At 37.6% G+C, this 27,645-nt stretch overlaps 1 protein-coding gene and 1 pseudogene across 1 annotated transcript; one reads left to right on the top strand and one right to left on the bottom strand.

Moving 5' to 3' along the window:
• Nucleotides 1-27,310, bottom strand: LOC128554032 (interferon-induced protein 44-like). The gene is made up of 9 exons (XM_053535240.1): nucleotides 26,961-27,310; nucleotides 11,181-11,251; nucleotides 7,585-8,012; nucleotides 7,459-7,548; nucleotides 5,513-5,586; nucleotides 3,381-3,578; nucleotides 2,937-3,080; nucleotides 1,113-1,284; nucleotides 1-452 (listed from the first exon to the last, which is right to left on the bottom strand). Exons 3-9 carry the CDS (start codon nucleotides 7,988-7,990, stop codon nucleotides 136-138), a joined length of 1,401 nt encoding a protein of 466 aa, XP_053391215.1. The 5' UTR covers nucleotides 7,991-8,012; nucleotides 11,181-11,251; nucleotides 26,961-27,310; the 3' UTR covers nucleotides 1-135.
• Nucleotides 23,354-24,955, top strand: LOC128554031 (jerky protein homolog-like; annotated as a pseudogene).
• Nucleotides 27,311-27,645: the final 335 nt, after the last annotated feature.

The following is a 27,645-nucleotide window of genomic DNA, read 5'->3' as shown; positions in this document are numbered from 1 at the left end:
TGTAGTTTATATACAAAACTGATACATGATTTTATCACTATTAAATCAATATAATATTTCACAAAATACGTTGATTTAAAAATACTCCGGGATTATCATGTAAACGTATATTCTTGTAATCCTCAAAGTTGTTACTTAGTTTTCAACCTTTAGTTTTTCCATTTCTGACTGTTCATCGTTCTTTTTATCCAACATATGATCTAGAAAATCTTCAGCGAAATACAGAATTTGGCGAAGTGCCAACAATGCCAGGATGCTTATGTTGTCGTCAAGTTCATTCTCATTCTCATAGTTCTTCACCGGAAGTACATTAGCACGTGGTAGTCCGAGAAGCTGCGAGGCCTTTTCTACGTGCTGCTCCACTTCCGGGCTCTTAAAGACCAGCGACGCATCTTTTTCGACATTTTTACAGAGTTTGTCTATCTTAGTGAGTAGTATGATCTGTGGAATTCCTGAAAGCGGAAGTATATATAAACATCAAGATCACGACTATTTCTTTTCGTCCTGATACATATGATACTGTTTCTAAAGCGTGCGACATGTTATGTTCATAAAAGAATGATGAAACATTACTTCAGTTATTCATTTTTGCACATACTACATTTCTGTCACCTTTAAAATATCTTTCATAGCTCGGCAATAAAATAACAAGAGCATCGCAATGCGGAGCAATATACGCTCGAAGGTATGACCTTTGACCCCTAAATGCGATCTTGACCTTGAAGCGAGCCATCCAAAACATGCGCTCTGCACGTCGTCTCGATGTGGTGAACACTTGTGCTAAGTGTCTTTAAAATCCTTCAAGCAGTTCAAGAGTTACAAGGCGGACACGAAACAAAAGTCATATGACCTTGGACCCCTGTGACATTGACCTTGAAGCGAGCCATCCAAATAATGCGCTCTGCATGTCGTTTCGATGTGGTAAACATTTGTGTCAAGTTTCTTCGAAATCCTTCAAGGGGTTCAAGAGTTACAGAGCGGACATGAAATTGCTAACGAACGGACGGACAGACGGACACAGGCGTCATAACATAATACGTCCCTTCGGGCGTATAACAAATGTGAAGTGTTAAAGAATCCTTCACAGCTGTGTAAAAATATGAAAAAGCAACCTTTCTGATTCATCAAGTTTTGAAAGCCTTTCATTTTTTCTATGATTTTCGTTGACAGAACCTCGAGGGTGGTAGCGTCCAGCACGAACACCGCACAGTGTATAACATCATTGGTAGTAGGACTGGCCTTAAAACCGGGGGTTTTCGGAGAAATCAGTGTAGTCGGGTTGAACTGAAACAAATATAAATTTTCAGATTTTAAAAGTATAGTCCATTTTTACTTTTTTGTCTGTGGATGACATCTCGAACGATATAAATTTAACAAGTGACCGAGTATTGCGGTGGCAATACAGAAGTCCCCTACCAGTGAAAAAACATTTTTACTAGACCTCAATAGTGACCTTGACCTTTGACCGACAACCATGGGTCATGTACTAGGTTAAAACACACTAAATAGTTGTTGTTCTTTATTCTATATATAACTGACCTATTTCCAATGGCTGCAGCACACATCATTTCAAATATCTGTAACCTACATTTTCTTGAAGAATATTGTCAGTGCTAAATGAAAATTAAAATAAAAGTGGGGGTCATGTTTGATGCAAGAAAAATAATTTCAGTCAAACACAAACTGCAAAATCAGCTAAAAATGAGACCCCAAATTATACTGGTGGTGTATGATCTAAGTTTTCATGAAAAATTTTGTTATGTTGTTATTTCATTATGAAAATGCTACCTACATGTCAAGCATAGATCTGTAATATGGTTTTAGCAACAACAAAACAATGCCAAGAAAATAAGGAAAATAGCTCTACAGAGCAAAAATACTGAGGACTATTTGTATCCGCCATTATGCGACTACCATTTTTTTCGCGCCATTTTTCTATTTAGTGTCTGTATGCCTACTAAAAACTCCTTGAATACAATTAAAAGTAATGGAGCAGAAACAAATGTTTACTTTACCTTGAACATTGACCTTGACCTTTAACCGACAAGTACAGATCATGCGTTGACGCATTGTCTCATCATGGGGAACGTTTGTGTGCAGCACTAAGATAATCCATCAATGCATATAAAAGTATATTGAGCAGAAACAATTTTTACTTGACCTTTAATAGTGACCTTGACCTTTAACCTACAAGCAAAAGTCATGTACGTGCATAATCTACATATTGCCCTCTATTCACATACCATGTTTTATGAACCCAGCTTGAATACTTTTTGAGTTATCGCAGGATCCAGATTTGCGGACGGACGGACGGATGGCATTCCTATAGTCCTGTCCGGTGTTCCACCGGTAGGGGACTTAAATAAGAATAGTACTAAGGAAAGTAAATAAGGATGAAAAGAAAATATTATCGATCTGCATAGAAAAATAAAATCAAAATAAAATCATGGAATATCTATCGATTAAAGTATTTAGTCGTTTCTTACCAAAACAGCTACAGCAGATTATTGAAACAAATTAATTGAGCATAGCAGACGAACGGACTGTGTCAGAGCAGTTTTAGCAAAAGAGACAACCGAATGTAATGGGATCCAGAAAGAACAGAATAATTTTGTTTCCAGATATATTTTAAGTAGATTCGACATAGCTCCAAATTTGTCACATTATTATCCGTTGCCTGTAAGGTATTCAGAAAAGTTCTCTAAATGTTGCATTTATAAACATGATAAAGTACGGGACGGCAGTAGGAATTGTACTTTTGATTTATAGCTTATTTATAAAATTTGACTTCTTAGAAATTTACGTCTGCTCTTATAATGTCTCTAAAATTTCAGTAGACCAGATCCTGCTCCGAGTTTTCAAGTGTCCTGAAGTGATTTCATAAATGATGGGATGATAATTTCTGATGATAATTTTATCAAAACAAAGTATCTTACCTGGTAATAGTTAGGAATGTTACCATCCAATAGATAGTTGCACTCGAGAACATCTAGACCTTGTGATTCTTCTAGACCACGTGTATCACACAACCGGAAGTTAAGTGGCGCGCCCGATTTCACTTTCACCTTGTAAGGAGTGTACTGGAAGCAATAAAAAACACAGTTTTGAACATGTAACATATTTTGTTTTAAATGACAAAATGCAAATTCTTTTGAAACATATTATTTAGAGTTCACGAGGTACAATGATGAAAATAAAATCAATAAATTGGGCTAGATGTAATAACTTTGAGGACTGACATTCTTATAGCACTTTCCTTTGAACAAAACAGAATCAAGGTAAACCTATCTAAGGTGGATGTAACTCTTTTTCACTACTGGTGTAAATGTACAAATAATTTTTTTATAATAACGCGCGAGTATTATAGAATATTTACATACAGTAGTTGTAAGACTCTGCTCCGCGCTACCACTACATGCTTTCTGTGTGATTCGGCCCCGGAATACTGAGTTGATAGTATTGTAGAAACTTGACTTCCCAGCCCCCACAGGACCGATAATCAAGATCCGGGCATCAGTCACCTTCAAGTCCGGAAGTGGTTTGAACGATACAATGTCTTCAGTAAGTTCGTTCAACAACTATGAAAGTAAAAATGGAACATTTCAGCAATTTAAATTAATGAAATAAAATAGTTAGCCTAAGGTGTGCTTCCTTCTTGACGTACTCGTTAACCACATTCATTCAAGAGCTGAACTACCCACTACTTGTTTTCAGTAATATTCTTCCAATTTATAACGTGCATTTTTACGTAAGAATATTGATTCTGAATCACCAATTTGAACGTTTCCGAGAAACAAAAAACATTACGCAGAAAAAATACGAAAGTCTAGAATGCTTTGGGCAAGTGGTGAATATTCTTTTCCTTTATAAGAATCGTATTTAATTTGCATGTTTAGAAAAATAATAAATGTAATACAGAACTGTAATTAAACTGAAAGGCCCACAGCAATATATAGACACGATACGAAACAGATACACCTGATACATTTGACATTATGTGCATATCCACTGTTTTCATTTCAATCCTGGAAACTGCAGAAAGAGTTGTATAAACACGGTTTGATGCAGTTGTAATGTTGTAAAGTCAAAAAGGGACATACTATAGTAACTGACTAGAAGTGTTTCCATAGGACACGGATGTACCCACATACTGCGCCATCCTCTAAATAGCAAAGGTTTTAGTACAGACTGACCATCTCCACATTAAGGATCATCGACTAAACGTTTGAAGCAAATTGGTTGCATTACATAAGGTTGTGAATCTGAGCAACTTTGAATCCAAAAAGTGTATGAGGAGTTGAACAGAGCAAATTTCATCTCTATGACCTACTTTGTGAAATAAAGAAAGGGCCATAATTCTAGAGAGAAAAAATGGCCACAGATAAATGTACGTTATTTATGGTCATCTTCACATCACGGTTCTTCATTTTTGAAACTTTTAGTTGGACACACAAGATTTCCCTCTATATTCTATATTGCAAAACTATCAAAAGGCCATAACTGCGGTGAAAATAGTCACGGCAAAAATTCCTTCCTTTGTGGTCATCTACACATCAAGCTTGTCCAACTGTGAAAGATAGAAGCAAATCAGGCTTATTGTGTGGGAGGTACTGGACACACAAGACTTTTTCAATATTCTATACTAGTATAGCATAAGTATCAAAGGGTCATAACTGCGGTAAAAACAGTCACAGCAAAAGTTCCCTCCTTAAAGGTGATCTGCACATCAAGCTTGTTCATCTGTGAAAGATTGAAGCGAATCAGTTTAATAGTGTGGGAGGAGTTGGACACACAAATATGACAGACCCGACAATATGCGCATTTCCACTGCATGTTAATGATGTATGACAATTTCAAATTGTAGAAGCTGAGTACACAAGGTTCTTGCGTAGTGTAATATTGTAAAATCCAAAAGGAAAAAATAAATGGACATGACAATGCAAACATTCTGCGTCCACATCATGTTGATGATGTTTACCAAGTTTCAGTTGAATTGGGTGGATACTATAGGTGTACACAAGATAGTGTGGCGGACCGACAAATGGACAAAAAGACGCACAGTTCAAACAAAATATGCCTCGTCGATCTTCGAAACCCGGGACATACAAAAGTATAGCTGGCATGTCCAGAAGGATCATCTTTCAGAATGACATTTTAAAAGTTTAGCTTGACAAATAAAATTCAGGTCTTTTGTGGTTCTTATCCTGACATTCATTTTACTATACATTCTGAGATGATATTTTCTCTAATGGAAATTGTTGTACTCAGCCAAAACATACTGGAACTACTTTATCATTTCCCGACAGTCTTTGATGATTGGAAGCTGTTCGGCAGATTTACAGATATCCAGGTAACAGTCCATGTCCGAAGTAATATCCTGAGGGGAAACGGGGTTCTTCCTGTACATTCTGATTAAAAAAGCTGGAAATTCGCAATGTAACATAAATTGTGTCGGTTTGACTTAAAACCCAACAAAACAAACACACAAAATTATTTGTATGTAAGATATTACCTGCTCATTCCAGTCTCGCGTCTTTCGCCATGGTTTACTGCATTCTTTCTCCACTGTTTTCTGTCTCTTGCCATCTTTAAATTAGATACAACGGTTATTGTACAACACCAGTATACGTTCTTGAAAACAACATAAAAACAAGAGGGCGATGAAGGCCCTGTATCGCTCACCTGACCTATTGACCTAAAGATCATCAAGATCAACATTCTGACCAAGTTTCATTAAGATATGGTCATAAATGTAGCCTCTAAAGTGTTAACTAGCTTTTCCTTTGATTTGACCCGGTGACCTAGTTTTTGACCCCACATGACCCAGATTCAAACTTGACCTAAAGATCATCAAGATTAACATTCTGATTAAGATTCATGAAGATATAGTCATAAAAGTGGCCTCTAGAGTGTTAACAAGCTTTTCCTTTGATTTGACCTAGTGACCTAGTTTTTGACCCCCACCTGACCCAGATTTAAATTTGACCTATAGATCATCAACATTAACGTTCTGACCAAGTTTTATTAAGATATGGTCATAAATGTGGCCACTACAGTGTAAACAAGCTTTTCCTTTGATTTGACCTGGTGACCTAGTTTTTGACCCCAGATAACCCAATAACAAATGCGTCCAAGATTTTATTTTAAGGTAACATTCTGACCAAGTTTCATTAAGATTGGGCTAAAATTGTGACCTCTAGAGTGTTAACAAGCTTTTCCTTTGATTTAACCTGGTGACCTAGTTTTTGATCCCACCTGACCCAGATTTAAATTTGACCTAAAAATCATCAAGATTAACATTCTGACAAAGTTTCATTTAGATGTGGTCATAAATGTGGCCTCTAGAGTGTTAACTAGCTTTTCCTTTGATTTGACCAAGTGACCTAGTTTTTGACCCTACATAAGGCAGATTCAAACTGGACCTTGAGATCATCAAGATTAACATTCTGACCAAGTTTCATGAAGATACAATCCTAAATGTGACCTCTACAGTGTAAACAAGCTTTTTCTTTGATTTGACCTGGTGACCTAGTTTTTGATCCCAGATGATCCAATATCAAACTCGTCCAAAATTTTAATTAGGATAACACTCTGACCAAGTTTCATTAAGATTGGGTCAAAAATGTGACCTCTAGAGTGTAAACAAGCTTTTCCTGTGATTTAACCTGGTGACCTAGTTTTTGACCCACCCGACCCAGATTTGAACTTGACCTATGGATCATCAAGATTAACATTCTGACAAAGTTTCATTAAGATATGGTCATTAATGTGGCCTCTAGAGTGTTAACTAGCTTTTCCTTTGATTTGACCTAGTGACCTAGTTTTTCACCCCACATGACCCAGATTCAAACTGGACCTTGAGATCATCAAGATTAACATTCTGATAAAGTTTCATGAAGATATAGTCATAAATGTGACCTCCTCTACAGTGTTAACAAGCTTTTCCTTTGATTTGAACTGGTGACCTAGTTTTTAACCCCAGATGACCCAATATCAAACTCGTCCAAGATTTTATTGAGGGTAACATTCCGACCAAGTTTCATTAAGATTGGGCCAAAATTGTGACCTCTAGAGAGTTAACAAGCTTTTCCTCTGATTTGACCTGGTGACCTAGTTTTGACCCCAGATGACCCAATATCGAACTCGTCCAAGATTCTATTGAGGGTAACATTCTGACAAAGTATCATTAAGATTAGGTCAAAATTGTGACCTCTAGAGTGTTAACAGTCAAATTCTTGACGACGGACGGACGGACGGACGGACGACGACGGACGACGGACACAGGGCGATCACAAAAGCTCACCTTGAGCACTTCGTGCTCAGGTGAGCTAATAATCAGTTCGGCAGTAAATGAAGTTCGAGAAAGTGTGTTATAACATAGCACGGATAAGGTGAATCATTTTATATCATAAAGTGAAAATCATGCTCTTAATAAAAGAATGTTGCATTATATTTTACCTGCAACTTTGTACACCTCGAGTTCGGTAACGTTCGAGTTACCGTTGATGATCTGGTCGGCAGAGATACCCTGACAGTCGTAGCTGTGTCCTACGGTTACGCTGCCGTTCAGGGTAAACTAGGCACCGGAGCTGTTTACTGTGTTTCTAAAGGTAGGGAGGTCATGACCACTACCGAAAGTTGGACCGTAGCTTTGACAGTGGTACAGTGCATGCAGATAACCTGCTGGTTTTAAAGTAAACTTTGTAGTTTTGTCATTTCCGTTTAACCTCAACTGGTACAAGAAGGCAGTGGTGTTATTGATCCATCCGCCGCTACTGGTCCAGTTAACAGGAGCATATCCACCATACACAGATCCCTGTTGGTTATACAGCACCGTTACTGTAGGTCCCTGGTTGTCACATTTCTGGTGGAAGGTTGTAGAATTACATCCATCTCTTGTGATAGTATAGAGCAGTGTGAATATTTTAGGACCTGTACCTATCCATCGTTCCAGCTGGTCCATGTCTTTATCAGATAGCTTTCCTCCCATTGTAGAATGAAAATTCTTTTTTCTGTATATAAAAAACAGCTGTTAATACACACATTGCAAAGATTATAAATGGTATGAATAATGCCTTGAAATAAAAGCATTATATCAATGAAATATCAGTGAAATATGGATCGAAGTTGTTTCTCTTTATATTTCTTTTTGTTTCTGTTATGCAATATTATGACTTGTACATATAGTATTTAATATTTATCTGGCGTTGTATTGGGAAACGTAGCGGGAGATGTGGCGTATATGGTGTAGTCAGTGTACATAATAAAATTATGTGCAATTTACTGCTGCTAAATATTTGTGTTTTTATACATAATTTCATATTTCACTTTTATATATATTGGAAAAGGGTCATATTCACGGGTTTCAGTACAATATTATAATGTTATATTTTCTTATTTAAATGTTTGTTAGACGAACACCCGCCAAAAATCTATGTTCTAACTCCCAATTAATAATAGAATAAAGAATAAAAAATGTTTCGAAAGACTGAGCTGACCCAGTAAGATTAAAACCATCTCCTAGTGTAACATGTACATCTAGCGTAAAATTGATTATCATTCAAAATGCATTCTAAAGTATCTTATATGAAATAGTTATGTGACAGTATGCCAGTGTATGTAAAGTGAAAAGATAAAAATCTTAATGACATTATCTGGTACCATTACTAGTACTTTTTTACAAACTACATGTTGGTATATCTACTTCACACCCTATAAACGACTGTACTCCCCCTCTTCCTCTTGCGATTGATCAAAACAATAAACAGATATGCGGAAGGTAAGAAATGGTCCTGAAATTAATTAATTTGCTTTACACTGTATGTGTATTTAAGTTTAACGATAATAGGTCTAACATAAATGTGTGTATATGGTGATATAATAGATGAAACTGACAGGAAATGTTTACAAAATGCTGACAAAATGTTGACTGATCACACTCACTGCATCCTACTTAATTATATAATGAATTGAATGCTTCAGAATCGTTTACATGCAAGTATTCCGTGTTGGTTTTACAGACATATACTATCATAAAATACAGAATTAGAAACTGAAAGTAAACAAAAGGTCCCTACTATGTCGATTCCCTATGGACGTCACGCGAAGAAATATTACCTGAAATGTCGATGAGATGAGACAGGAGGGGACTATAGGTTGACCCCCGTCTGTCTGTCCGTCTGCCAACAAAATGATCCTCTAATGTTTTAAAAACTATTGCACCCACAAGTACCCTGCGAATGGACATACAGCCGTCGTATTTACTACCTGTCGAGATTTAACCGTTACTTCTCATGTTTGAAATAATTTACATTTGATAGTGATAACGTTTGTACACGCCGGGGATCAGACCTTGCGGATTTAGTTGTTTTCATTGCTAAGCCTGGCTCAATCCACTTCCGTTAGTTTAAAAATGGTGTGAGTTCTACCTCGTCTTTGTTTTAATATCATCGGCAAATTCAGACATTTAAATCGAAAGCTGTGTGTTATTTGGTAAGTATAAATGTATGAGAAATAACGGTAAAATCACGGCGGGTAGTCAACACGAGGCTGTATGTCCAGGCGCAGCTAAGGTACCTGTGATTGCACCTACCTTGATACTTCACACGCACATTTAGGGCAATATGTAGTAAACGCACGTATACTATTTTTAGCTCACTTGTCAAGCTTTTCCTTTGATTTGACCTGGTGACCTAGTTTTCGAAATGGTGACCTCTAGAGTGTTAACAAGGTTTTCCTTTGATTTGACCTGATGATCTAGTTTTTCAGCCCACATGACCCAATATCGAACTCGTCCAAGATTCTATTGAGGGTAACATTCTCACCAAGTGTCATTAAGATTGGACCAAAATTTTGACGTCTAAAGTGTTAACAGTCAAATTGTGGACGACGGACGACGACGGACGACGACGGACGCAGGGTGATCACAAAAGCTCACCTTGAGCACTTCGTGCTCAGGTGAGCTAACAAACCCTCATATTTTCCTTTTATGGCACTTCTGCTTGTAAAATGGGGGCTTATTTCATTCGCAGAATGTATTTTCAGTAAAATAAGACAAGGTTCATGTGCTTATGGCAAATTCAAAGACAAAACTAAAATAGAGCTGTTTATTGTGCGACGCTGTCAAGAAAGCGATCCACAAATAGTTAGTGGCGCCGTTTCACTACATATCACCCCATTTACTGTTCATATTTTCACAGCTTATTAGTTGTAGTTTGCGATGATATACCGGTTTCAATGGGTTGAAATTCTAGTAAATATAGTCTTGTGTGCGACACATCGTCTCATGATGGTGAACATTTGTGCCAAGTTATTTCAGAATCCCTTAATGAATAAAGAAGTTATGGCACGGACACGAAAAACAGACCCTGTTTTACCTTTGTCACATTAAAGAGAAAAGGAAAAGAATAAGACGGGCATTAACTACATATTGCCGATGTTTGTGTGTAAACTTTGAGAGAGGTAGGTGTAATAGTATTCAAGTAATTGCACGACCAAATTTATGAGGACACATATACAAACAGACCGAACAGACAGACCGCATGGTGACTCCTATATACCACCCTCCTTCAAACTTCGTTTGCGGGTTATAATTATGAATAAATAGTACAGGAGCATAGGAAACGCCGATATTTTACAAAATAAGTCATTTGCAAACAGGCATACAGTCTTTTTTACGAAAGTCGCAAACACTTGTACAGTACTCAAGCAAGCATGCATACAGTCAGGAAATCACACCGAATCTTCTTTCATTGACGGTTATAAACAAACTGGAGATTTTAGCAATGATTTTATTTTAATCTTCAAGCAAGAAAATATGTACTTTTGACGCCGTCAATGTACAAATATTTAGACAAAATCAGTGATCAACCGAGTTTTTTGCTATAATTTTACCTGTAATCAGACTAAAACATTATATACAGAAACAAATCATGTTCAGCTTCCAATAAAATATAAATATACGTACCATCAAAGCATATCATTAACTTTAAAATGGTGTTTTTCAACTTTTAGCTGTCAGTTTATTGTTTTGATCAGTCGCAAGAGGAAGAGGGTGAGTACAGTCGTTTATAGGGTGTGTACTTGAAACAGTTGCCTTTGTGCAAGAATGTAACTAATATATGCAACGCCCTTACGGTAACTGAAGCTCAGTGTTCCCAGATAATGAAGTTAGTGCTTACCTTGAGCAAAAATATTATCGTCACGTGTCACGGGCTCACAGCACAAAGTTTGATACAACTGTCACAAAATGCTGTAAAACAATAATAATACTATTCATGTACTAAGTACAAAGACCGACAAAGGATGACATAAAATGTATTCATATTTTAACAAGGCAGTCTGAAAGACAGCTAAATCCCCCGCCACTGTTACTGATAGTGAAACGGTAAACCTTTGACCTTTAGCTGTGACCTTGACCTTGAACTGACATGGCTGACTCATGAATTCTGCACAATGTCTTGATGAGGTGATCATTTGACCCAAGTTTCATGAAAATCCTTCAAGGGATTTAGGAGACACAGAGCTCAAACATTTGACCTTGAGTTGTGACCTTGACCTTGAGGTGACATGGCTGACTCATGAGTTCTTGATGAGGTTATCATTTGACCCAAGTTTGATGAAAATCCTTCAAGGGGTTTAGGAGATACAGAGTGAACACAAAATGGAAGGCTCAAACCTTTGACCCTAAGTTGTGACCTTGACCTTGAGCCAGTATGGCTGACTTATAAGTTCTGCAGATCGTTTTGATGAGGTGATCATTTGACAAAAGTTTGATGAAAATTCTTCAAAGGGGTTTAGGAGATATAGAGCGGACATGGGATGGATGACTAAAACATTTGACCTTGAATTGTGACCTTGACCTTGAGCCGGCATGGCAGACTCATGAGTTCTGCAAATCGCCTTGATGAGGTGATCATTTGACCCAAGTTTCATAGGAATCCTTCAAGGGGATTAGGAGATACAGAGCAGACAAAAAATGGAAGGCTCAAACATTTGACCCTCAGTTGTGATCTTGACCTTGAGCTGGCATGGCTGACTCATAAGTTCTGCACATCGCCTTGATGAGGTGATCATTTGACCCAAGTTTTATATAATTCCTTCAAGGGGTTTAGGAGATATAGAGCGGACACAAAATGGAAGGCCCAAACCTTTGACCTTGAGTTGTGACCTTGACCTAGAGCCGACAAGGCTGACTTATGAGTTCTGCACATCGTCTTGATGAGGCGATCATTTGACCCAAGTTTTATAGAATTCCTTCAAGGGGTTTAGGAGATATAGAGCGGACACAAAATGGAAGGCTCAAACATTTGACCTTGAGTTGTGACCTTGACCTTGAGCCGACGAGGCTGACTCATGTGTTGTGCATATCGCCTTGATGAGGTGATCATTTGACCCAAGGTTCATGAAAATCCTTCAAGGGGTGTAGGAGATATGGAGCGGACACGAAAGTGTTACGGACAGACGGACGGACGGAGACCACTCCTATAACCCCCACCACTTGTGGCGGTGGATTAAAAATAGCTTATATTTTAAATGGATATAATACGTTTCTATATATTTTGGCTTTTTCGCTCACCTGAGCCAAAGGCTCAGGCTGAGCTATTGTAATCGCTAACCGTCCGTCGTCCGTCCGTCCACACATTCTTTCAAACAACATCACCTCCTAAACCACCAGGCCAATTTTGATGAAACTTCACAGGCATGTTCCTTAGGTGGTCTTCTTTAAAAATTATTCAAAGAATTGAATTCCATACAGAACTCTGGTTGCCATGGCAACCGAAAGGAAAAACTAACAAAATCTTCTTGTCCAAAACCACTGGGCCTAGGGCTTTGATATTTGATATATAGCATCATATAATGGTCCTCTACCAAAATGCGTTCAAATTATTTCCCTAGGTTCAAATATGGCCCCACCCTGGGGGTCACATTGTTTATATAGACATATAAGGAAAACTTTGAAAACCATCTTGTACAAAACCACATGACCTAGGGCTTTGATATTTAATAAGTTTCTTTTCTGAAACCGTAAGGCCCAGAGCTTAGATATTTGATATATGGCATTCTCTAGTGGTTCTCTAACAAGATTGTTCAAATTATGACCCTGGGGTTAATATAGGCCACGCCAGGTGGGTCCCTTGTTTTACATAGATATTTGTTGTTTTGAAGCAGTGGTTAAGAAAATTCCACCGCATTTACAACGTTTGATACAGATTCCAATACTCATCTTGGATAGTCTTAATCATGACCTACTGACCTACTTTCTTGTTTTGAAGCTACGGCAAAGCAATTTGGACCACGTGTATAATTTTTGATACAGATTTCAATTAATTTTGACCTACTTTCTTGTTTTTAGTTCACCAGAGCACGAAGCGCTCAAGGTGAGCTATTGTGACCGGTCATTGTCCGGCGTCCGTCGGCGTCCGTCGTGCCTCGTCCGTTAACATTTGCCTTGTGAACAATCTAGAGGCCACAGTTGTGACTCAATCTTTATGAAACCTAGTCAGAATGTTAGTCTTGATGACTTCTAGGTCAAGTTCGAAACTGGGTTATGTGGGGTCAAAAACTAGATCAGTATGCTAGATCGAAGGAAAAGCTTGTGAACACTCTAGAGGCCACAGTTGAGACTCAATCTTTATGAATTTTTGTCGGAATGTTTGTCTTGATTATTTCTAGGTCAAGATCGAAACTGGGTCATGTGGAGTAAAATAACTAGGCCACTAGGCTAGATCAAAGGAAAAGCTTGTTAACACTCTAGAGACCACAATTTAAGTTTGAGACTCATGAGAAGTAGTCAGAGTGTTTGTCTTGATAATCTCTAGGTCAAATTTGAATCTGGGTCATGTGGGGTCAAAAACTTGGTAAACCGGTCAAATCAAAATAAAAGCTTGTGAACATACTAGAGGCCACAGTTGTAAGCCAATCTTTATGAAACTTGGTCAGAATGTTTGCCTTGTTGATCTTTAGGTCGAGTTTGAAACTAGGTCATGTGGGGTCAAAAACATGGTCAGTAGGGCAGATCGAAGGAAAAGCTTGTGAACAATCTAAGGCCACAGTTGTGATTCAATCGTTATGAAACTTGGTCTGAATGTTTGTCTTAATGATTTCTAGGTCAAGTGTGAATCTGGGTCATGTGGGGTTAAAAACTAGGTCATCCGGCCAAATCAAAGGAAAAGTTTGTGAACATTCTAGAGTCAGCAGTTGTGAATCAATCTTTCTGAAACTTAGTCAGAATGTTTGTCTTAATGATTTCTAGGTCAAGTTTGAAACTGGGTCATTTGGTGTCAAAAACTAGGTCATTAGGCCAGATCAAAAGAAAATTTTGTTAACGCTCTAGAGACCACAATTGAAGTTTGAAACTCATGAGAATTAGTCAGAATATCTGTCTTGATGATCTCTAGGTCAAGTTCGAATCTGGGTTATGTGGAATCAAAAACTAGGTCACCTGGTCAAATCAAAGGAAAAGCTTGTGAACGCTCTAGAGGCAATAGTTGTGACTCAATCTTTATGAAACTTGGTCAGAATGTTTGCCTTGATGATCTCTAGATCCAAATCGAAACTGGGTCATATGGGGTCCAAAACTAGGTCAGTAGGCCAGATCAAAGGAAAATCTTGTGAACACTCTAGAGTCCGGAATTTAAGTTTGAAACTCCTGAGAAGTGGTCAGAATGTTTGTCTTGATGGCTCTATGTCAAGTTCGAATCTGGGTCATGTGGGGTCAAAAACTAGGTACCCGGTCAAATCAAAGGAAAAACTTGTTAACATTCTAGTGGCCACAGTTGTGATCCTATCTTTGTGAAACTTAGTCAGAATGTTTGTCTTGATGATCTCTAGGTCAAGTTTGAAACTGGGTCATGTGCGGTCAAAAACTAGGTCAGTAGGCCAGATCAACTCTGGTGAGCGATATATGGTCATCATGGCCCTCTTGTTGAAGTTACAGCAATGTAATTTGGATCACACGTATAATTTTTGATGCAAATTTCAATACTCATCTTGAATAGTCTTAATTGTGACCTACTGACCTACTTTCTTGTTTTTGAAGTTACAGCATAGAAATCTGGACCACGTGTATATGTTTTGATACAGATTTCAATACCCATCTTTAATATTCTTAATCCTGACCTACTGAACTACTTTCTTGCTCTTGAAGCTACAGCAAAGAGATTTGGACCACCTGTATAATTTTTTCATACAGATTTCAGTAGTTATCTTGAATTATCTTTACTCTGACCTACTCACCTACCTATTATTTTTGACGCTTTAGCTAAGAAATTTGTTCAAGCAAACAACTAAACTCAGGTGAGCGATATAGGGCCATCATGGCCCTCTTGTTTCTGCTATACTGACTAAATAAAATGCATTCTGCGATGTAAACTTTAACAATTTATTGGAACCTGTATTGGGTTGAGTTGTGGAAAGCTCGTCTTCTACGTTCTTCCTTTGAAGTTTACACATCCAATGTTTAGTAAAATTTTTACTACTCTCGGTGACTCTAAAACGCCTTATCCATATATGGTAATTATTTAAATTAATGCTTTCAGCTTGTACTTGTATTCAAATATTTTGATATCACTTATCGTTATTTAATAAATCTGATCTAATATAGCGGTTTCTTTTGTGATTCTTGAAGCGTGGCCGTGTAGCTCGTACATATCTCAACGCGCGCATTTACAAAAAAATATCAAATGTTATTACACGTTGAAGTCGATTACGAACTCATGAACAACTTTTTTTTTCAATTTTCCAACCTCTATGAAATAAAAGGTGTATTTATTAAGATGAGTACTATTTTTATTCTTCTCAAAACTTAAGCCTTTATATCCGAATAAAACTATTCGACAGGAACCGGTTAATGCCACATTAAATGTCGTGTGTCGCGGTTGTAGCACGACACTCAACGCGACACACGACAATGCAACGGCACTCGATACGGCAGTCAATAATGCGACGCGTCCCTCAACAATGCGAAGAGACATATGACAACTAAAGGTCAGAGACAACCAATTAAAAAAGTACAGACAACTTACTGGGAATACGGCAATCATGAACCTCGAAAAAAAAGTAATGTCTAGTCAGTAATGAAAACAAACCCAAGAAGTGATTATTTGGGAAGTTTGATGTTTATCGAAAAAAGTGGTTTTCTCCTGCCATGCCAACCATGTTAACAGCGGGTTGTATCATTCACGCGAAAAATATTCAAACAAACTATCACTATTCATATATTTTCGTCCTTCATTTTGGTTCTTGAAAAATATGTGATTCGATTTATGGAAGACCGAAACCGCCATAATGTTACAATGCAAATATTTGGGAAAACAACTGGTGGTCTCTAACCCATGTCGTGCGTCGTGCCTGTTGCTTGAAATGTCGCAGTAAATATCGAGTGTCGCGTTGCACTGTCTTGTGTCGCGTCGAATGTCGTATGACGCGTTCCAAGGGCGACGCACGGCACTCAACACGAGACACAATGCGACACGGCACACGACATAGGAAGTGACACACGACATTTTATCGTGCAAATGTCACGGAATTGTCGAGTGTCTGGTTACATTTTTCAGTCGCACTATGAAGCAATAAAATATAGAAGTTCAGTGACACTTCACTTGTATACCTTATTACTACATCGTAAGATACCGTTAGACACATAATGCCGCGACATTTGCACGATAAAATGTCGTGTGTCACTTCGCATGTCGTGTGTCGAACTTACCGGATTTCGTACTAATCCGTAGCACAAAAAAATTATCACCTTAATACCTTTATTATATGCGTTGTGAAACTCTTCTCGGATCAAAGTTTAGACATGTTAGAAGGTGCGTTTTTAAATTTTTAGTTAAAGACCGATGTTTTCTTGCATAGAATCAACACTGTTCCTTTGTGTGAAAGATCGTACGACAATAACAAAAAAGGGAAACATTTTAGAGATAAAGAATTTTTGTCGAGCCCGCTTGCGGAAGCGAAGACATAGTTGTCCAAATGGCTGTTCGGTGTTTGTGCGTGCGTGCGTGCGTGCGTGCGTGCGTGCGTGTATGTGTGCGTGCGTCCGTGCGTGCGTTCGTCCGGATTTGTTTGTCCGGACCATAACTTTGACATGCATGGAGAAATCTTGTTTATATTTGGCATGAATGTTAACCTCAATGAGACGTAGTGTTATGCGCAAACCCCAGGTTCCTATCTCAAAGGTCAAGGTCACACTTAGAGGTCAAAGGTCAAATTCAATAATGACTTTGTCCGGAGCATTTCTTCTTCATGCATGGAGGGATTTTGATGTAACTTGGCACAACTGTTCACCATCATGAGACGGAGTGTCATGCGCAAGAATCAGGTCCCTAGGTCTAAGGTCAAGGTCACACTTAGAGGTCAAAGGATACAAGAATGACAACTTTGTCCGGAACATTTCTTCTTCATGCATGGAGGGATTTTGATGTAACTTGGCACAAATTTTCATCACCATGAGACGGAGTGTCTTGCGCAAGAACCAGGTCCTTAGATCTAAGGTCAAGGTCACACTTAGAGGTCAAAGGTCAGATACAAGAATGACATTGTCCAGAGCATTTCTTTTTCATGCATAGAGGGACTTTGATGTAACTTGGCACAACTGTTCACCATCATGAGACGGAGTGTCATGCGCAAGAACCTAGAATTACTTCCCTTTGTTGCTACTATAAATAGCTTATATTGTAACTTTTTTATTACCGGTCGTAGGGAAAAATGAAGACCATTTTTTTCCCTGTAGTACAACATGCATGTTACATCCAATTTTGAGGTGTATTTTGACCTATCTCTACTTGAAAGGATTTTTGTGTGGATTTAGAATTTTTTTTTAAGATTTACTTCCCTTTGTTGTTACTATAAATAATTTATATTGTAACTTTTTGCAATTTTTTTTTTATTTGGCATAAATGTTTGCCTCAATGAGACAAAGTGTCATGTGCAACTCCCAGTCCTTTTGACAGCTGACGAGCTCGACATGTTGCCCGTGGGCATCTAGTTTGATATATTTTCTTCACGAGGTTTTTAAACTTAGTTACTAACAGATTATATGCTTTCGAAACATGAAATTTAGTTGTTTTCACTAATTTTTCCTAATAAAACTGAAAAGCGTTTGTAACTGAGTACCGGTTGTAAACTGCCTTTGCATTTAAGTGTCGTTGAGTAAGATTCCTACGCGGTGTATTGGTCAAGAAGGTATCGTATCCCTTTTCAAATTGATTGTATCGTTGTTAATGTTAATATCTCTGTTGTAATCATATCAATTTGTTTGAAATAAAATATGTTTAAACTAAGAACGTAGGAAGGTTCTTATTACCGAGGTTCGATTCCCGACTCGGACATGCTTTTTTCTAGATTTCGCATTTCCAGACTGTCTAGAAACAAAAAGTCATATTTCATAATAGGACCAAACTACATCTTTAAAGATAACTAGATGCCCAAGGGCAACATGCCGAGCCCGCCAGCTGTCAAAAGGACTGGAGTTGCATACGAAACTCTGTCTCTCCGAGTCAAACATTTGTGCCAGGTTATTTTATAATCCCACATTCACTGACGAAGTTATTGTCCAGACAAGGTCAATTATAGCCATATTTGACCTTTAAGTTCCAAGTGTGACCTTGACCTTTAAGATATTGACGCTGGTTTTGCACACGACACACCATCTCATGGTGGTAAACAATTGTGCCAGATTATTTTATAATCCCACATTCAATGACGAAGTTATTGTCCGGACAAGGTCAATTATAGCCATATTTGACCTTTAGACTCCAAGTGTGACCTTGACCTTTAAGATATTGACGCTGTTTTTGCACACGACACACCATCTAATGGTGGTAAACAATTGTGCCAGATTATTTTATAATCCCACATTCAATGATGACATTATTATCATGGCAAGGTCAATTATAGCCATATTTGACCTTTAAACTTCAAGTGTGACCTTGACCTTTAAGATATTGACACGGGTATTTTAAAATCCCACAATCAATGACAAACCTATGGTCTGGACAAAGAAATCCGGACGCACGCACGCACGCACATACATCGAACAGCCATCTGGACAACTATGTCTTCGCTCCCTTAAGGGCTCGACAAAAACCTATATAGTTTTATCTCTTTATGATAAGAAAATGATATTTTAATTAGAAGTACAAACCTATATATGTATCGCGAAACAGGAAGTGTTTTCTGGTGCACTTTGTTTCTTGGACCACAGAAGCAATGAATCCGATAAACATGTAATTTTAATATGATAGAGCAGATAATCTGTCTCGGTAAAAAAGAACAGGGAAATGATTTTACCAAATAGTATCGAGTAACCTGCTATGATATCCCCATTTCAATCCCTTTTGAGTTAAGAAGAAATGCTGTATTTGTCATACAGTGTGAGGCAAACGTGAATATGGAACAGAATTAGGGCAAAAGCTACATTGTGCTTCCGTACATCCAATCTTGTGATTCTCATGTTTACATTCTTCCTTCTGACATCCAATTTTGCACTATTACATGACCATTTGTGCATCTTATGTTTACACGTTTCTTTCTGACATTCATACATGCTTAATTGTTTCATTTTAATAACATGGTAACTTCTTCATTAGTCTATGACATTTGCTTGCTTTCGGTCATGCTGCATGCATCACTCGGTGTATTAGCTTGTTTTACCTATCTATGTGCTAATGATATGGACAGAAGTGGCTCCTGGACGGGCTGAATGTGCTTACTTGTACGCATAAACAGCTAACAAAGTTTAAGACATGCGAGCACACACAATCTCCCTTGTCACCATGCATAATGCAGCATAGCACTAAGCATAAAGAGGTTACCATAATGTACATCTCTCATTATGATACCAGAGGGCGCTTTTATCTTCGTGCTCGGAAGCTTCCGCTAAACCACGGAAAAAAGTACGACACTGCGCATTTTGGCTATATGTCCGGTGGCCGGACCTAACCTGTTTGATTTGTCTAGGCGTCCGGTAATCCAGTTCGAAAAGGCCTGTGTATCATCAAACATTATGCATGTTATTTATTACATTAAGCCACGTTTGTAAAAGTAGCATTAAAATGCTATAACATTCTTCGACTTTTTGACAGGCAGCTACGTTTACTATCCATTGAAAATCTCCGTTTTAATTGTTTATTATGTTATATACTAGTATTGAACTTAAAAAGTTTCGGTGCTGCGGGGGTTACAGTGTTGGCCGAGTAACGTTTTAGTCGTAAGTTCAAACCCAGCTGGCGGCACATTTTGTTTTAACTTTTTTTTTTTCGGTTTCTTTTTAGTCTTAAATCATGATTTCTGTTGGTTTGCTGAAAAAAATGTATTTATTTTATTCAGTTGTACGGAAAATGATCAGAAAGATGAAACATCTGGTAATGACCAAGTGAACTTTTGATTTTTACTTAAGTGGGTTTTACGTAGCCTAAACATATTTCCATCTACAATTTTATCAAATATTTTTAATGGTATTCTTATCAGACAGATGTTTTTAGACGAAAAAATTGTTAAAAACAGCGCCAACAGGCTTGTGAGTTTAGATCACATTATACTGAGGTATATATACATATATACATGTAAACACATTGTATATTGCCTCGGTTTGCTGATTTTCGAAACTGATATATACATAATTATGTAATTTATCGAACTGAAAATTACTCGTTTAATGGGAATGTTTGTGTCTACATACATTTCTCTCTACACATGTAAATCTTATGGAAATTAGAATGCATTATTATCAATGGGCCATTTCACATATACGTCGAAACGGATACAAATGGTAAACCGAAACTGAAATGAAAACATGCACGAATTCAAATTCTGGCTCTATTACCAAAGTCGGGCCGAAAATGTAAAAAAGTCTTGTTTTTTCCACAAGTTTGTTTATTATGCTTCCAGAATGGGAAAGCATATAGCCACAACTTCGTTTGTCCGTCTGTCCTGCAATTCTTGTTCGGGACATTTCTCAGCAACCACTGGCTGGAATTCAGCGAATCTTCATAGGATGATTCACTTCTGAGAGGAAATGCGCACTTTTTCGGATAATTTTTTCATTGAGTTATTGCCCTTTGATTATTCAACATTAGTATGCTATATAGTAGGCCTACCATTTCTTATCCGAAGTATTCGTCAGCAACCACTGGCTGGAATTCAATGAAACTTCATTGGAAGCTGCACTTTAAAAGAGGAGATATGCGTATTGTCTTCATGTACCGGTCGGATGATTTTACACAGGGTTGTTGCCCTTTGATTATTCAACATTAGTAAACTATAGCGTCATCATTGTCCAGATATTTCCTCACCAACCCCAGGCTGATATTTTGCGAAACTTCATGGGAAGTTTCACTCAATAAATGCTTACTGGAGTTCCAAGAAATTTCTTTGGAAGCTTCACTACTAAAACGAGATATGTGCTTAGTCAGTGAATTCCTCTTAGCAATAACCATACTTTGGGGGAACATCCATCGGTTATACCGTTAGTATCTTGTTTTTCCTCTGCTAATGCAAAACAAGGATCATCGTGCAATTCCTAAACGAGATCGTGGTATTCTCCCTTTGTGGATCACAATACTAATTTCATTCTCCGCGGTCTACATCGGCGTCCTTGTATTAATAATATCCAAGAAGTGAAAACTCTAGCCAATTCCGAAACGAAAAAAACTTTGAAAAAAAAACGTTTCGGTGTATGTGTAAAATGATCTTCAATAATGGTTCATCAAGCAACGAAATTAAATTTCAGTTAACAAGTTACTATTCTTTTATCTTGGCAATTGGAAATTTACTATTTCATTTCCCAACAAAATAGTCGTTTTGAGCAAAACCGTGATTTTTTTACGTACGAAATTAAACGATTTTACAATAAATGAATTTAAATAATTTACCAAAATATGTCCAGGTCATTATATTTCACCGAAAAAATAATTGAGCTAGTGATTTATTCTTATTCCTACTAATATATCTGTGTGTGGTAACCAGGAGCGGTTCCTGTTAAGGCTATCAAAATATATACAGGCCCCTATATATGGTAACAAGGTACAGCTAGCTACCTACCTGCCCTTCGTTACCCAACTAAAGGAAGTGTATCTGAGAGAAAAGAGGTCCCTCATTTCATGATGGATTTGATTGTAAATAGATATTCTGAGCTTCTGAAAGTAGCCAAATTTTATAGATCTGATGTAAATGAAGAGAAAGGGGTAAAAAAAATCTGGAAAATCATGGTTTCTTGTGCAAATGACTGTCTGCGGATTTGTACAAAAAGTAGGCTGGACCGCTTCACTTTGTAAAAATGCAATGCACTATTCATTCTGACAGATGTGAGGAGAAAAGTAGCAGGTCAACAGGTCACTTCAAAGTGATTTTTGTGTTTCTCTCGGATAGATTTCTAAAGAGAAGGTATTTGCATTTGTCTTCAGAACATTGTGTCAAAGCCTTGCATTGATATATTTGTATGTAACCCTATGGGAAATTAATTGTACTTTGGGGCCATATATACGCGGGGAGACAGTTAATTCAATTTCTGAGTTCATGTTGACAATTTTGTTGTGTAGGCTATTTAAAGCGCGCTATAAATATCTGCCGACTACACGATATTAAAGGTAGTGTTTTGGAAAAAAATGCTTATTTTACTTGGATTCAGATAAGAATATATGTTGTTTGTCCGGTTACCGGACGTGTAGCCTTAACACTTTCGGTACTGTTCGTGTATTTCCGTATTTTAGTACAAGGTGGTTATCTCCACTTGAACAAGAATTTGAGAATGTATCAATATATGTTGTCACAACGCATCATAACCCACAGCTAAATTTCTATGTAAACATCAAAACTTATATTGTTAAAGTTACGGCCCCTGAAATAGTAAAAATGCACATTTTCACCTAATGACGTGCCTAGCTCAAAAAGTATTTGATGTAAATCCATGAAACCTTGCATTAGTCTTGGCCATGATGTGACCTTGCACACTTGGCATTATATAAATTCCAGAATAATGCATTAGCGGACCTATGTACATATTATTTTAAATAATAATATTTTTTATTTCAGATGGGAAAACCTAAAAGAAAGACATGCCAAAGCCCTACACAAGTTTCTGCAACAAAAGTGAGAAAGAAATATCCGTCACCAGCAAAGAAAGCCAAGACAAGACAGCCAAATCTCCAGGGAGAGCGAAACGGGCACTATAAAAGGTAGAAAACGATAACATTTCTTTAAGAAAAGCAGCTAAAGATATGAATATTTCCTATTCTTTCCTTCAAAGGAGGGCCAGTGGTGTGGTGGACATTGAAACTATCAAAGTAAAAATGGACGTAAACCTGTGTTTACAAAAGCAGAGGAAGAAAAAATGGCCCATTACTTATCTGAAATGGCTGCTCGAGGTATGGGTTTGAGAACAACAGGAAAAGTGATTGGTCCATCTAAAAGTGTTCATGCTGGTCCTGTTCCACATGCCTCTGGAGGCAAAAGTAAAGAACGTGTAACTGTTATGTACTGCGCCAATGCAGCAGGCACCGTGATTCCGCCATATTTTGTGTTTGCTAAGCCAAAACCGGTGTCATATGACCACCTTGCAGGTACAGCAAAAGGTTCAGATGCAGCTTACACTGATAAGGGGTGGATGGATGTTCCTACTTTCAAGAAGTCTATTGGTCATTTAGATAAATATGGCGAAAAAGAAAGGCCCATCGTGCTCCTTATTGATAGTGTTGGAAGTCATGTCAACATAGAGTGTTTTAGTGAGGCAAAAGAACATTGAATAGAAATCTACAGGCTAGTTAAAAATGCTACACATATTATGCAACCACTTGATGTTGGCGTATATGGTCCGCTAAAATGTGCATGGTATAAACATTTAAGAGTACATAACAGGGAACATCCAGATGATCCTGTAAGTAAGAAAACCTTCGCAAGACATCTACATGCTGCCTTCATGGATTTCTACAAACCCCTCACTGTTCAGCATGCTTTTACTTCAGCTGGTATATTTCCTATACAGCGCGAAGCTATTTCTGATACAAGACTGAAACCTGCTCTGACCTATGAAAGTTGTCAACAAAGTGACCAATGCAATGTGAATTTGGGCTGCACACCGAGTACACAAGAGTTACATGTAGATCAACTGCCACATGAAAATTCAACATCAGGTTTAGATGTGCTTGTGCAAGCGGTGGATATAGTAGGCGCCAGTAAATCACAGAGTAGATCTGAAAGTATATCACCACATGTTCAAGAAGCAATTAAACTACCTGTTGTTAAGGAGAGTAAAAAGAAACAAGTTCGACTAAGTGATAAACTGTCCGACCATCTGACATCAGGCGAATCTTTGAGAACAGCTGGCTTGAAATCTCTTGAAAAAGTTGAAGCGTTTGCAAAAAAAGAGAAGAAGGCAAAAGAAAAGTATCAGATAAGCAAAGAAACAAAACGCACCCAAAAAAGTGGGAAATGTAAAAGCAGTAAAGTTAAACAAACACCTGAACCAATACCAGTCACTCAATCCTCTTTAGTCGTACTATGTGTATTATGTCAAACTGATGATCCGAATATTGAGCAGTGGATAGCGTGCGACGTATGCGATTCCTGGCTCCACGTACAGTGCATTCCTGTAGATCACCAGTGGGATAGAACTGCATTGTCCGAGCAGTCTGTCCAGTTTATATGCCCAAAATGTGTATTGCTTGACTGAGAGCATATACTTGTAACATCGAATATGAGCATATGATGTGAATTGTTGAAATTCAAAACGTTGTATAATTTACCAGTTTATTACTTGTTCAAGTGTTAAGTTGTTTACAGTAGACATGATAGTTAGAATCCTTAAACTGAATTAATATGTTATAGAAATTATCTCTCATATTTGTTGGTTGTCTTTATTTGTACTGCTAGTCAAACTTGATCTTAATATATGAATCTATGAATGTCTTTATTTGTACTGCTGGTCATAATTGATCTTAATATATGAATCTATGAATGTCTTTATTTGTACTGCTGGTCATAATTGATCTTAATATATGAGTCAATGTTACATAACATGTCGGGTTAGTTTTTATAATTTTGAAAACTTAAAAATGCAACGTTGTGTAGTAGGGTAAAGTATAAGGGCGAACTTATACTGCACTGCTATTGAATAAGCTTTTATAGCGACGTGTACCTAGAATGTCCGCCTTAGGTGTGAGGGGTCCCGGGTTTGATTCCCGGTCAGGCCGAAAGTATTTTCAGTCTGTTACAATTGTGAATTCATTTCTTTTTTAGGATCACAAGGATGTCGATGGAACAGAGACGATGGTAACAATCAAGCATTGTGTTATCAAGGGATACCATGATTTTAAAATAAGACCGCCGTTGCAGTTAACCTTACGAGTAGACGGAGAGTACACAAACATCCATGATGTCAGTGCATGTCTAGTATGGCTCCCGGATACCGTTAGTGGTGATCAGCTAAATCTTGAGACAGATTCTAAAAGAGGAAAAGAGGTCTACGGCTTAAAGACATCCTTGGTCTACCATGCGGGCATGCCCCACGAGGCATTGCTCCGGCGTTTAGATATATTTTAGATTGTGTGTGTGTGTGTGGGGGGGGGGGGGGGAAGAAGGGAAGCAAAGGCTACAGGTGATCCTGTGCCTAGGTTTTACCCATGGCCAGATGTGAAAGAAAATGGCGGAGGTATTGTTATACCGTGTGACTATTTTATTTTCACCAAGGAAAGGCCGCCCACATGACTGTTTTAAAACAGCATATTTCGATAATGCCAGAGAAGGATGCCATGGCTATAGTTTAAATCATTCCATTTGTCATTGAGACGTGTTTATAAACAACTATCTTTGCACTTTTGTTAATAAAGTTTAACATGTAATCTATGTCAAGTTTGTTTTTAACATGTCACACAAACAGTTCATGTTTTTATCATTTCTATGTATACCTGTGACGAACTCATGAGATGAATAGTCCACATTCTTTGATGAAAACCAAACGGCTACTTTACAATGGCCTTAAATGCGATTATTTCTATTTCTAACATAAATTATTTTCAGTTTTAGATTCATGATTGTAGTTTAAGGTTGTTGTGGATAGTAATTAGAAAAACATTTCACACCATTTCACACCATTTCAGTTCATTTGTGGTGATTCGGAATAGGCAAGTATGACCCGGATTACGCACAGTACCAGTCTGACCAATTACAGAATTCTGTTACAAATAATGTTTTGTTCCGAATTTCTTTTCATACTATTTTAATCGTGACATATTTGTCCAGCTTTTAAGATGAAACTTATATTTTAAATATAAACTCGGCGAAGTAGAACAAGAAAAATTTAAAAACTGGTTCGGAAAGGGCAAGTTCGCTGTATGTCAGATTGCACATGTCCGAAAGCAACATGAATATCTGAGAAAAATGAAACAAGCACAGATCATTTCTCAGAATTAAGCAGGTATGAATGTCAGAAAGAAACACGCAAACATAAGATGGACAAAAGGTCACGTAACAATTAATGCAAAATGGGATGTCAGAAGGAAGCATGTGAACATGAGAATCACAAATGCATATATGTAAATCGCAATATTTGATGTACGACAAGCACAATGCAGTTTCCAGTTTTTGCCCTAATTCTGTTCCATACGTGAATCTCTCATGTCTATTTTACGTATAATTATAATACTTCATCATCGTTTATCTTTTTTTTTTTTGGTCAACATTATTTAATACTACTTTCGCTTTTAATCGCATCAGCAACGTCAAGGTGGCTAACCCACGTGACTTTTGGATATCGAAGACAGAAATGAGTGCTGTCCTCCGCACAAAACGTCTGCAATCGGTTCTGAGTTTTGTCCACTAGAAGCAGTTGGGCGTGTTTGAGAAAGGTATTAGAAACTGACAGCAGATGCTTTGTGCCGACAAAAGCACTCATTTGCTGTCTTTGGCGCTCTTATCTCACGAAAACCCGTCAAGTAAGAAGGAAAATATAGGCAAAATATTACCTGAATCGAGACGTTTTATCCGTGTGTACGGTACAAAAGCACTGAGTGTTGGGTATGATCACATTTATGAAAAAAAGAAAACAATGATCGTAGCATATTACAAGTTTTCAGAAAACAAACTTTCAGATATCACTGACACTACTGCACGAACAGATTATACACCTAAAGGATGCATTTATAAATGAAACGTTATTCAACCCCACCCCTGCTTGATCTTTGACCTATACTTTCGTTTTCTTACTTTCTTAGGAATGGTTTAAAAAGAACAAATATTTAATACAATTGTTAGGTATATGAAATACAGTAATATTATTATAAATAACAAAGAAAGAAGCTTGCAAAATAAACTGAAAGTACACTTAACAGGTGCGACTTCCGAAAGATATACGTCACTGTACGTAATATTCTACTTCGATGAGAACGGTTCAAACGTTTTTCATGTTGGAGAGGCTAAGCCCTTAATTTCTTCAGGCACTCAAGTTGAGACTAACAGCCCCGCGATTTAATCTAAATAATTCTTTTCGTAGTTCTTACTACCATAACTTTTCTCGTGGCCGCGTTCAATGCAGAGATCCTAACACCTGATCCATATACATAGATATAAACATTTTCGACGCTGATATTGGCAGCTGCGGTTGATTTTGTTTAAATGGCCTTCGCTATACTGGTACTGATATACATGTAT

This window comes from Mercenaria mercenaria, unplaced genomic scaffold (genome assembly GCF_021730395.1).
Source record: "Mercenaria mercenaria strain notata unplaced genomic scaffold, MADL_Memer_1 contig_4664, whole genome shotgun sequence".
Lineage (NCBI taxonomy): Eukaryota > Metazoa > Mollusca > Bivalvia > Venerida > Veneridae > Mercenaria > Mercenaria mercenaria.
The sequence above is the reverse complement of the archived record's forward strand: the minus strand, read 5'-3'. Positions and strand labels throughout refer to the sequence as shown.